General features: G+C 49.2%; 2 protein-coding genes across 2 annotated transcripts in view; one reads left to right on the top strand and one right to left on the bottom strand.

Moving 5' to 3' along the window:
* Nucleotides 1–753: 753 nt before the first annotated feature.
* On the bottom strand, nucleotides 754–1,914 carry LOC140714861 (galactosylceramide sulfotransferase-like). Its single transcript, XM_073026543.1, has one exon. The coding sequence runs from the start codon at nucleotides 1,912–1,914 to the stop codon at nucleotides 754–756; it is 1,161 nt and encodes a 386-aa protein (XP_072882644.1).
* Nucleotides 1,915–8,993: 7,079 nt separating this feature from the next.
* Nucleotides 8,994–13,263, top strand: part of gpr142 (G protein-coupled receptor 142) — a 31,287-nt gene continuing 27,017 nt past the window's right edge. Inside the window, exon 1 of the mRNA XM_073026562.1 lies at nucleotides 8,994–9,264. The gene's annotated coding sequence lies outside the window, so the exon portion shown is untranslated. The remainder of the gene's footprint in view (nucleotides 9,265–13,263) is intronic.

Raw genomic sequence — 13,263 nt, 5'->3', positions numbered from 1 at the left:
CATGTGAATGTTTGTAGTTATTCATCCTATCATAGATCAAAACAATGAGTTGCTGTCTTGAGCACTTCTGAAAAGCTGATCAACTGTTTCTGAGTATCAGCTGTCGTGTCCCACTGGTGGATACACGTGGAGCAAATCCTGAGGATTCGCACTGTGAATCGAGACAAAGTCTTTGTAGTGCGGGCTAATTACTGAGGCAAAGCTATCAATTATTGCCACCCTCCCCCTCCCCAATATTCAGTGTAACAGAGAGCCTCGTGGTAGCCTAGCGGTTAGTGTGATGCTTCACAGCGCCAGCTGTAAAATCGATCGGGGTTCAATTCCCACTGCTGTCTGTAAAAAGCTTGTACGTTCTCCCCATGACCACATGGGTTTCCTCCCACATTCCAAATACGCATGAGTTAGGATTAGTAAGTTGAAGACATCAAATTTTGGCGCCAGAACTTGCCAGCACATCCTTTGACTATATTGATCGTTGACGCAAATGACACATTTCACTGTATGTTGTTATGTTTCAAGATAATCTCTGCTCAAAATAAGACAAGCTCCATTTAAGAAAAAGTAAATATGTTTAATATGCTTTGTTAGGTGGCAGTATCTCCTCCTTGGCCAGGAGGGTACCCAGCACTAGAAATAGCGATCATTGACAGCTTTACCTCTTTGAAAAAGAGACTGAAAGAGTCAATTGAATTAGACATTGGAGTACAAACTGTAACAATATGATCTTCATAAAGGGAGGAATCCCATCCATTCCTACAATCCCAGGATGCCACGCAGGGCAGACCAGGCCTTGACCCGCCACAGACTGGCACCCATCCTGGACAGGTACTGCATCTCAGGAGTAAGCATGGCAATGCAGAGGTCACGGTGAGCCTCCTCAATGTTGGGCCGGAGGTTGTAGCCCAGGATGTTGCCCCTGCCTCCCGCCGGTTGCCAAGGCTTGAGAGAGGCCTCTCTCACCAGCCCGGCCCTCACTGGCCCCCTCCCCTCCAGGCAGGCCTTGGCCATCTTGCCATTGGCCCAGCGCAGCTCCGCGACCTCCCACGCCATGCGCCTGCGACCGAACGCCTCCACCTTGCGCCAGAAGGTGCGGTTGAAGTGAGCGTAGAGGAGGGAGTCCAGCTCATTCCAGGACAGGGCCAGCTCCTCCAGGGCAGGGTCCAAGGGCGGCCTGTCATCAGGATCACGCGCATTGAGGCGGAAGTAGACGACGTCGTCCAGCTCCCAGCACAGGAGCTCCTTCAGCAGCACCATGGACTCGTCGAAGTACTCGGTCAGCATCACCAGCGGGAAGCGGTTCTCCAGAGCCCGGAAAATGCCGGGAAGGGCCGGGTGGTTGGCATCCATGTCCTTGTTGTAGCCCAGGTCGAAGAACTGGAGGTTGCGCAGGTAGTGGGCATTGTAGGCGTCGGGCCTGTAGTAGGTCCAAGGGTGGCGGAGAAAGGTGGCCATCTTGTTGGGCCCCGGGATGGCCCACGTGAGGGGGACGCTGGGACCGAAGTAACGGAAGCTGGACTCAAAGAGGCGGGCGGGGTGACGTAGGATGGTGAAGTAGGCGCGCTCGGGGGGCTGGAGGCGGCTCACCTCGCCTGGCTCGAAGCGCATGTGGCTGGCCACCAGGTTGAAGCAGGAGTCTGGGGTGAAGCCGGCCACAGCGCGGCGGGAGAAGGGGGCTGGGTAGGCGAAGTCGTGGCGACCGGCAGCCGGCAGGGCCACGCTCAGGCCCCGGCGCTCGGCGAAGCGCAGCAGGACGTTCAGGATGGTGCTGCTTCCCGTCTTGTGGGTCTTGAGGAAGAGGAGGTCCCAGCAAGGGGAGCAGGCAGCAGGGGTCCCGGAGTGGGAGGGAGGCCCGGGGCGGGCACATTGAAGTGGGGAGGGAGAACTGTGGAGGAGGGGGGCGATGCAGAAGGACATGGGTGTGGGGAGAAGAGGAAGAGAGATGAAAGAGGAGGGGAGAGAGAGAGAGAGCGGAGAGAGAGAGAGACAGAGAGAGGGGAGAGAGTGACAGAGGGGAGAGAGAGGGAGACAGAGGGGTGAGAGAGAGGGGGACAGAAGGGAGAGAGAGAGACAGAGGGGAGAGAGAGAGGGAGACAGAGGGGAGAGAGAGAGAGACAGAGGGGAGAGAGAGAGGGAGACAGAGGGGAGAGAGAGAGGGGAGAGAGAGGGGGAGAGAGAGAGGGAGAGAGAGGGGAGGGGAAGAGGCATGTACAATGGTGAGGAGTCAAGAGGAGAAGAGAAAAGTGGAAGGCAAGGAAGGGGAAAGGAAAGAGAGAAAGAGAGAGGGGCAGGAGAGGGCAGAGAGAGATAGATAGAGGGGTGGTGATAGTGTGGCAGAGAGAGGGGAGTGGGGAAGAAGGGCAGCAGGAAGACAGCAAGGGGGGGAAGGTGATAGATAGGTGAGGAGAGTGGGAGGGTGGAAAAGGAGTGGTGGGGGAACAGAGTAAGTGTGAAGATGGGGAGTTGGGAGAAACAGAAGGTCAGGGAGAGGGGTGGAAGAGAGGGGTTGCAGGGGAGAGAGGAGAAAGAGGGAGGGAAGGAGAGAGTGAAAGAGAAACCATTAGCAGTGAATCGACATCTCCATTTCTCTGCAACACAATCATCCCCTCTCTGCCTCTATAACCCCCTCGGCACCTACACCACCTCTCTGTCTCTATAACCCCTTCCAGCCCATACACCCCCTCCCTGTCTCTATAACCCCCTCGGCACCTATACCCCCCTGTCTGTATAACACCCTCCAGCCTCTAACCCCCTCACTGTCTCTGTAACACATTCCGGCTCCTACACCTGTCATTGTCTCTGTAAAGTTCCGATCACTGCAACCTTCAGTCTCTGTAACCCTCTCGGCACCCATACCCCTCTCTGTCTCTGTAACCGCCTCCGGCACCTACACCCCTCACTCTCTCTGCAACCCCTTCCAGCTCCTACACTCCTCCCTGTCTCTCAAACCCTCTCTGACCTTAAATCCCCTCTCTGTCTCTGACTCCGACAACCCTCCACGTTCCTGTAACCCACTCTGGCGCCGACACCGCTCGCTGTGTAACTCGCTCCAGTCCCTACACTCCTCCCTGTATCTGTAAACCCTCTGGCGCCTCCCTTTTATAAACCCCTCCCAGCTCCTACAGCCCTCCCCATCTCTGTAATCCCCTTCTGCCCCTACACTCCTCCCTGTCTCCGTAACGCCCTCTGACCCTTAACATCCCTCCCCTTCTCCGTAACAACCCCCCCCCCCATACACTCACTGGGTATTGTAGATTGTGTACAGGAGGATGAACAAGGACATCACAATTACAAACGTTAGTAACCCCCGATACATTTGCTTCCAGCTCCGTAGGAAATTTTCCTGGAACTTCATCCTCTCCCTAGAAAGGAAGCACACAGGTGACTTTGAAAAAACGCTTTAGGAAACCTGCCCTGGCATTTTGTGTCCCTGTCCGGATATTGGGAATTTTCAGGTTGGAGGGCGGGGGTGGGGGGGTAGATATTGAGTGAGCCGGATTGCAGGGAGGGATTTCAGGAAGAGATGTTTCAGAGGAAGGAATTTCGTGAAGAACATGGATCAGACGGAGGGAATTTGGGAAGAATCAGATTGGAGTGTGGATATTCTTGAATTAGACAGAAGGATTTTAGGAGGTGCTGGACCGCAGGGATGGATTTTGAGAGGTTTTGGAGCGGAGGGAGAAATTTCACTAGGAAAGGGATCACAGTTGGAAATTTTGGGAGGAGCTGATTGGCATTAAGGAATTCTGGGAATGTGGATCAGAGGGGGAGGAATTAGGGATGAATCCTATTGCAGAGAGAGATTTGGGGTAGAAATTGAATGGGAGGGAAGGAATTTAGCAGGAGTTACACTGGAAGGATAAATTTGGGAGACACGACAGTTCAGCAGTTTCAAGGAGAACTCAGAAAACCTGCCTGGACCTCATTCCGAGGTGCTCTGGATTTTGGGAAGCGGCAGAGCGGAGCAAGCCAACTAGGAAAGGGAAGAGATCCCACCTGGATTGTTCTGGGCCTAAATATCAGCCAGAGCAGGGAATTGTGGGTAGGGTGGGCAACTGGGGTCGGAGGTCATTGCAGAGACAGAGAGGGGTGTAGGGACTGAATGCTTTTGCAGAAACAGGGAGCTTGTTAAAGAGAGGGTGAGGGGTATAGGTGTCAGAGGTTGTTAAAGAGAAGGGGAGGGGTATAGGTTTCAGAGATTGTTAAAGAGAGGGAAGGGGTATAGGTTTCAGAGATTGTTAAACAGAAGGGGAGGGGTATAGCTTTCAGAGACAGGGAGGGTTATAGGGATCGGAGGGAGTTACAGAGACAGGGAGGGGGAGTCAGGTTGGAGGGGGTTACAGAGACAGGGTGCGGTGTACGGGCTGGAGAGGGTTACAGAGACAGGGAGGGGTATCGGGTTGGAGGGGGTTACAGAGACAGGGTGCGGTGTACGGGCTGGAGAGGGTTACAGAGACAGGGAGGGGTATCGGGTTGGAGGGGGTTACAGAGACAGGGTGCGGTGTACGGGCTGGAGAGGGTTACAGAGACACAGAGGGATGCCGGGTTGGAGGGGGTTACAGAGACAGGGAGTGGTGTTGGGTTGGAGGGGTTACAGAGACAGAGGTGTGTCAGATTGGAGGGGGTTACAGAGACAGGGAGGGGTGTCAGATTGGAGGGGGTTACAGAGACAGGGTGGGGTGTCAGATTGGAGGGGGTTACAGAGACAGGGTGGGGTGTTGGACTGGAGGGGGTTACAGAGACAGGGAGGGGTGTTGGATTGGAGGGGTTACAAATACAGGGAGGGGTGTTGGACTGGAGGGGGTTACAGATACAGGGAGGGGTGTCGGGTTGGAGGGGGTTACAGAGACAGGGTGGGGTGTTGGACTGGAGGGGTTACAAATACAGGGAGGGGTGTTGGACTGGAGGGGGTTACAGATACAGGGAGGGGTGTCGGGTTGGAGGGGGTTACAGAGACAGGGAGGGGTGTTGGACTGGAGGGGGTTACAGAGACACAGAGGGATGTCGGGTTGGAGGGGGTTACAGAGACAGGGAGGGGTATTGGGTTGGAGGGCGTTACAGAGACAGGGAGGGGTATCGGGTTGGAGGGGGTTACAGAGACACAGAGGGATGTCGGGTTGGAGGGGGTTACAGAGACAGGGAGTGGTATTGGGTTGGAGGGGTTACAGAGACACGGAGGTGAGTCAGGTTGGAGGGGGTTACAGAGACACGGAGGGGTGTTGGACTGGAGGGGTTACAGATACAGGGAGGGGTGTTGGGTTGGAGGGGTTACAGAGACAGGGAGGGGTGTTGGGTTGGAGGGGGTTACAGAGACAGGGAGTGGTGTTGGGTTGGAGGGGTTACAGAGACAGGGAGGGGTGTTGGGTTGGAGGGGTTACAGAGACAGGGAGGGGTGTTGGGTTGGAGGGGGTTACAGAGACAGGGAGTGGTGTTGGGTTGGAGGGGTTACAGAGACAGGGAGGGATGTTGGGTTGGAGGAAGCTTCAGTGATGGGTGGGTTAGGGGCAGGAGAGGTTACAGAGAAAGAAGGATGTAAGAGCAAGAGGGTTAAAGAGATGCGGAAGGGTGTACAGATTAGTGGGAGTATAGAGGTGGGGGAGGGTTTTAGGGCAGTAAGGGTTTGCCAGTGTGTTAACAAGATAATGGGGGAGTGATCCCCAGTACATTGCAGTCAGTACCGGAACTGAATCTCTGGTACTTTAAAGCAACTAAAGACCAACTAAAGGGAGTATTGGATGTGGGACCCTGCTTGTCACAGGACAAAAACCAAGTCGAGGACGAGGCAAGCATTACCTCAAAGTTTCAAAGTCACGTTGACTATCATGCACAAGATCGTGTGGAATGAAAAGCATCCCTCTCCACCGCTGAGAGCACCTTCAGGAGGTGCTGCCTCAAGAAGACAACATCTAACATCTGAGATCCCTGCCATGTTTCGAAGTTACCATCAGTCCGGAGATACAGAAGCCTGAAGTCCCTCTCCAGCAGGTTCAGGAGCAGCTGCTTCTCTTCAACCGGCAGATCCCTCACCAGTAGAGATCAGCAACACTACGACCATTTTCACAACAATGGGCTTCTGTTTTGTTCAAATTGTGCTCTTTCTTGAGCTTAATTTCTACTTTTCTGGTCAGTGCCCTCTGCCTGTGATGCTGTTGCAAGGTCATGCTTTTTATTGCACATTTATTTACACGTGCAAATGAGAATAAACTTGACTTTGACTTTGGTGTTTTCAGGTTTCATCGACTAAGTCAGCGGGAACCAACCAAACTGACCTGAACTCGGAACACGAGAAAATTCTGCAGATGCTGGAAATCCAAAGCAACACAGACAAAATGCTGGAGCAACTCAGCGAATCAGGCAGCATCTGTGGAAAAGAGCAGATGGTCGACGTTAAGGACTAAGGCCCTTCTTTGGGACTGAGAGGGAAGGAGGGGAAATGCCAAAGGGTCGTGGGAGGGGGCAAGAATAGAGAGGCTTGCTGGAAGGTGATAGGTGAAGCCAGGTGGGGGGGGAAGGTCAAAGGCTAGAGATGAAAGAATCTGATAGGAGAGGAGAGTGGGCAATAGGAGAAAGGGAAGGAGGAGGGGACCCAGAGCAAAGTAATAGGCAAGTGAGAAGAAGTAAAAGATCAGAGTGGGGAACAGAGGATTGGGGGTGAGTTTTGTTCACCGGAAGAAGAGATCGATATTCATACCATCAGGTTGGAGAGTGCCCAGATGGAATTTAAGGTGTTGCTCCTCCACCTTGAGGGTGACCTCATCTTGACACAAGATGAGGCCATGGATTGACACATCAGAATGGGAATGGGAATTAAAATGTTTGGCCACCGGAAGTCCCCCTTGAGTGGTGGTGCCCGATGGAGCCGTCCCCTAATTTCCGATGGGTCTCACCAATGTAGAGGAGGCCGCATCGGGAGCACCAGACACAATAAACGACCCCAGCAGATTCTCAGGTGAAGTGCTGCCTCACCTGGAAGGACAGTTTGGGGCCCTGAATGCGGGTGAGGGAGGAGTTGAACGGTCAGGTATAAAACTTAGGCCGCTTGTAGGGAAAAGTACCAGGAGGGAGATTAGTGGGGAGGGATGAATGGATGAGGGAATCATGGAAAGCAGATGGGGGGAGGGAGAGGTAAAGATATGTTTAGTGGTAGGATCCCTTTGGAAATGGCGGAAGCTGCGGAGGAACAAGTGTTGGATGTGGAAGCTGATGGGGTGGTAGATAAGGACAAGATGAATTCTACCTCTATTCCGATGGCAGGAAGATGGGGTGAGTGCTGAACTCAAGACATCATAAAATGTACTGAAACTTCGACATTCCATTACAGATGTTAAATGACTTTTAAAATCGTGTTTGAAGCCACTGTTAGACATTAGCAAATTCTATAACCCCGTACATTAACCTTGTATGTGAATTGCAACCCCTGACAACCCTGATTCAACCCTAACCTAATCATGGGACATTTACAACAACCAGTTAACCTACTAACCTGTACGTCTTCGGGATGTGGGAGAAAACTGGAGCACCCACAGAAAACCCAGCATTCCACAGGGAGGATGTACAGTTGAAGTCGGAATTGAACTCGGAGCACTGATGCCCTGAGCTTTAGTAGAGTCGTGTTAATCACTACACTACCGTGTGGCCTTAAATTTATGAAATTTAAATGTCTACAATTAATGTTTCTGTCTCTGTCTTGTGTCAATAAAAGATGGAGCATTTCCATTCCTATTTTGTTCTTTGTGATAAATTCTGCAGATGATCAGATATTGAGACTGATAAAGATATCATCGCTACTGGGTGCCAGTGATCCTGTGGAACTGGAACCCGATAGTTATCCTCGGAGATTGTTTCACCTTTACGGGCATCTTCCTTCGACGCCAGCAGCGAACGCTATAATATTCTGCACCATTGAAAGCAAATCCATCCAGAGTGGCATTATACGCAGAATCAGAGTGGTTTGTCACTTTCTTGGAAAACTGCAATCACACATAGACTCAGTGGCCACTTTATTAGGTACACCCATATGGCTGCTCGTTACTGCGAATATCTGATCAGATAATCATATGTCAGAAACTAAATGCATAAAAGCAGGCAGGTATGGTCAGACCAAACATCAGAATGGGGAAGAAACATGATCTAAGTGACTTTACCATGGAATGATTGGCGGTGCCAGATGGGGTGGTTTGAGTATCTCAGAAACTGCTGATCCCCTGGGAGTTTCATTCTCCAAAGTTTACAGAGAATGATGCAAAATACAAAAGAGTATCCGGTGAGGGGTAGTTAAAACATCGTTAGTAAGAGCGGTCGGAGGAGAACGGCCGGACTGCTTCAGGCTGACAGGAAGGTGACAGTAACTCAAATTACCATGAGTTACGACAGTGGTGTGCGGAAGAGCATCTCTGAATGCCCAACACATCGAACCGTGAAGGGGCAGCAGCAGAAGACCATGACTATACACCCTGTGGCCACTTTATTGGGTACAAGAGGTATCTAATAAAGTGACCTCTGAGTGTAACGTGAAACCATGATTCTAGAAGTGTGTTTGGCGTTGCGATTTAAATATCAATTACACGTTGTAGGTTATTGCCTCAATACATTTACATAATTTAAATTTCAAATGTGCAGATATAATGCTAAATGAGATTTCACTTCTCATAAATTTGACGGAGGGCTGTAGCACAAATGCAAAGTAGTATCAAGATATTATTGTTTCATAATGGGCAAAGATGACTGCCTTCTCTGATTTATGAAGTTTCAGTGTGCTTCATGTTTGCTGATTCTTGCTCAGGGGCTAAACCAACAAGTACGCACTTTGCTTGATTGACTTGTCCCTTGGCGACAGCGTGCACGCTGCAGATTGCTTTTAGCCTCGTTTATGGTATGGTGTTGGACTCTCACCTTCCTCCCCATCATTTTAACATTTAATTGCCTGCATCTTTGTACCCTCCCTCTTCTCTTTATGATCATTTACAGACCGGAGATGAAAGCAGCAGAGAGAGAGAGAGAGGCTGGCTGATTTAATTCATTGTCTCTCAGATCAGTCCTGTTTTGCACACCCTTACAGCCAGAGCTCAGGTGCTGACTGCAGCCAGGACTGGATAAAGGCTTGCACCTGCCCCAGAAGACAGAGTCCCTTCAAATTTTAATTTCCTCTCGGGGATCAGAGCTGCGATGTATCACCTGTTAAAAAATTGCTGTGGTGAAGCTGGTATGTCAAGGAAGAAAATGTGCCTTACCAACCTGACAAAGGATTTCAGCTGGCAAACGACGGGGGTAAGTGGTTTCCAAATCTTTTGAAGCTAGTCTGTCTCTAATATGGTGGCGTAGGTGGGAGACCACAAAGAACACAGGTTTCACAAAAAAAAGCTTGAAAGGTTATGTGGTAGAAAAACATTCATTTTAAATGTTAAACAAGACTTAAGTGTTTTTTTTAAACAGGAGAAACTCTGAAGATGCTGGAAATCTAAAGCAGCACACACAAGATGCTGGAGGAACTCAGCAGGTCAGGCAGCATCTATGGTAATGAATAAGCAGTCAACATTTCAGGCCAGGTCTCCTCATCAGGACTGATTAACTACATTAACACAATTAACCATTTTTGTTTTAATGTAGTTAATCAGTCCTGAAGAAGGGTCTCAGCTCGAAACATCAACTGTTTATTCATTCTCATAGATGCTGCTTGACCTGCTGAGTTCCTCCAGCATTTAAGTGCTTTTTTTTTGTTTCTCGTCTACCTTCAGTGACATGCAATGTTTCTTCGAGAATCTGGATTCTGTGCTTTCTTTAAAATTCCAAAATAGTGATTGGCTTCCAATTCTTCAAAAAGCCATTCACAGGTCAGAAAATACACCTGTCGTATGTGAGGGCAGTGCATAATATATCGGGCAGAGGGAATGGGAAACAACACAAGGCAGGAGATCTTGTCTGCATAGTGCAATATAAAGATAAAGTGTAGAGGATGAACTGAGCTAGCAATTCAAACCCATAAAGAAGGCGGAGGAGCTGTTTCCCACCACACATAGAACTTGAATATGCTCGGTGAATTGCACACTTTCTTAACCCTTTACTGACCTTCTGCAGTCCAGTGTTTCCCCCTTTCTCTTTGCTGTGTTCAAGTCAAAGTTCAACATACACTCAGTGGCCATCGACACCTGTACACCTGCTCATTCATGCAAATATCTAATCAGCCAATCATGTGGCAGCAACTCAATGCATAAAAGCATGCAGACATGGTCAGGAGGTTCCATTGTCATACAGACCAAACATCAGAACGGGGAAGAAATGTGATCTACGTGACTTTGACCATGGATTGTTTGCTGGTGCCAGATGGGGTGGTTTGAGTATCTCAGAAACTGTTGATGTCCTGGGACTTTCACAGAGTTTACAGAGAATGGTGCGAGAAACAAAGAGTGGCCACAGAGCATACAGCCAGCTTCTCGGTAAGAAGTCGAGATCACAATAAGTTTATCTTCACCCCTTTGTAATGATTTTCACTTTCACTGTTTCCTCAGTGTCTCACTAAGTTCCCAAATGTCTCAATCACACCATGTTTTCCATACCTCAGTCTTCCAGATGTTACCCTCTCACTGCACTCTCCCAGCTGTTCCACTCTCCCCATGCTGATCAGATCTTCCTCACTCACTGTGTTCCTGTCATTTCACTCTCACTGTATTAGGGACGGCATGTAACGCGGCAGTTAGCACACTCGCTTTGTGGCACCAGCGATCATTGCCGCTGCTGCCTGTAAGGAGTCTCTATGTTCTCCCCGTGACCGCGTAGGTTTCTGCTGGGTGCTGTGGTTTCTTCCCACATTCTGAAGATGTACAGGTTAGGGTTAATGAGCACTAGACATGCTGCTTTGACTGAAAGCGAGGTGACACTTGTAGGCTGCCCCCAGCACGTCCCCGAACAATGTTCATTGATACGGATGGTGCATTTCACTGTACTGTGTGTTTCAACATGTGTGAGAAAGAAAGCGGATTTTATTTAAGGTGGTCTTGCTGAGGAAAGGTGAATGTGTCTGTCAGGATAGGCTTGTGATAGGCTGCCTCCGGCACAATCTCACTGATTTGATTTGACACAAATGACGTATTTCACTGAACATTTTGATGTACACGTGACAAATAAAGCAGATCTATCTTTCTAAGATGTTTCATTTTGTATTCCCGAGTGCTTTTTCCTCACCATATTCCCCAGATGTTCCCTCTGTGTACCCCAGAAGTTTCACTCTGGTATTCCCCAGATGTTTTACCCTCACAATATTCTCCAGATGTTGCACTGTATTGTCCAGATGTTTTACCCTCATAAAATTCTCCAGATTTCACTCTGTTTTTTTCCAGATATTTTGCTCTCACAATATTCTCCAGATGTTGCACTCTGCATTCTCCAGCTGTTTCACTCTGTTTTCCCCAGATGTTTTACCCCCACACTATTCTGAGATGTTTCCTCTGTTTTTGCCAGATGTTCACTCCCACCATATTCCTCAGCTGTTTCACTTTCATTCCTTATGACATGAAACGTAAATTTGGGGGAGGATTTACCCTTGAGCCAGAATTTTAAAAATTCACCCTAATTTGTTTGACATTATTAACACGTGGATTCAGCATCCCTGGCTTGAGACAGGGAGAACAGCAGAGACTGGTGTTGAGGTTCTCCCATTGCCCGATAGCCAGGGTAACCTTGTGCCAACCTTAACTGCTGCCCAAGTTGTGGAAGCAAAAATCTGATGGGCTGAAAGGACTGTTACAGGGGTTCTGTTCACTGCGATCCCCCCACCCCGACCCCAAAGTCGGGCAGAGATTTGCAAAGCCTACGCTTGGGAATGCATTATGTCCGTAGTGCACGCACACACAAACTGCTGGAAGAACTCAGCAAGTCAGGCAGCAGCTATGGAGAGGGACAAACAGTCGACATTTTGGGCCAAGACCCTTCATCAGGACGGGTGTGTGCTGATAGTGTATTTTAGCCCCATATATACGGTACTACATTATCACAGAAATGGGATCAGATTGATGCTTGAAATAGGATTCCACTTTTGCATTTCGAGACTCCTCCCTGACAATTCCCCCCGATTTCCATTAATTACCAAAGATACTGTTGGAGAAGTATGTGCTTGCAGGGAGAGGCATAGAGGGACATGGTCCAGGTGCAGGTCAAAGGGTCTAGGCAGATTAATAGCTCGGCAAGGACTAGTTGGACCGTTTCTGTGGTGGTAGCATTCTATATCTCTGACTATTTCTCACTGGCTTTGAGAAAATGGTAATGATTGGAGCAACACACACAAAATGCTAGAAGAACTCAACAGGCCGGGTAGCATCTATGGAAAAAAGCACAGTTGAAGTTACGGGCTGAAACTCTTCAGTAGGACCAGAAAATTCAAACTTCTTCAGGGTAGGCATCGTTGGAAGAGACCTTGCAGAGTACTCAATGTGTCAGGCCAAAACCCTTCGACAGGACGAAAAGTCAACTGGACTTTTTTCCACAGATGCCACCTGGCCTGCTGAGTTCCTCCAACATTTTGAGTGTGTTGCTTGGATTTCCAGCATCTGCAGATTTTCTCTTGCTTATGATTGGAATGACTGTTGTTCTAGTAAAGATACAGCCACAATGTGCATTACATTATGTTACACAAAATGTTGGAGGAACTCAGCAGGTCAGGCAGCATCTATGGAGAGGAATAAAAAGTGGACATTTCAGGCCAAGACCTTTGTGATGTGGATTAAAAACTAAACAGTCGACATGAGTCCTGATGAAGTGACAAAATGTTGGCTCTTTATTCTTCTCCATAGATGCTGCCTGACCTACTGGCTCCCTCCAGCATTTTGTGTGTGTTACTCTGGATTTCCAGCACCTGCAGAATCTCTTGTGTTTATGGTTTGTGTGTCATCTGTGTCTCTGATTCTTTAAACTCTCCTTGTGAGCCAGAGAACAGCACTCCTCCATCACCAAAAACAAGTAGGTTTAACTCTCACCTGCCATGGACCAGTTGTCAATTATTGGCGCCACTCTGTCAGGTCTCTGATCAGTCTTAAGAACACTCCCCTCTGTGAGTGGTTGTGCTGCCTTCACTCGTCTGTAGAGCTGTGATCTCTTCCATGGGGATGGGCGCGTGTCTGGGGATTCTCTTCTCTGACCATCTCAACCCCCCACCCGTCACTCTATTTACTCTGTCCCCGCCAGGTTCAGCTTGTGAAGTAGGGTTCAAGTTGGTTAGAGACCACAATACTGTATATTGTATTTTTATCACCCCTTACCTTTTATTGTGATTGTTCA

This window comes from Hemitrygon akajei, chromosome 22 (genome assembly GCF_048418815.1).
Source record: "Hemitrygon akajei chromosome 22, sHemAka1.3, whole genome shotgun sequence".
Taxonomy (NCBI): Eukaryota; Metazoa; Chordata; class Chondrichthyes; order Myliobatiformes; family Dasyatidae; genus Hemitrygon; species Hemitrygon akajei.
The sequence above is the reverse complement of the archived record's forward strand: the minus strand, read 5'-3'. Positions and strand labels throughout refer to the sequence as shown.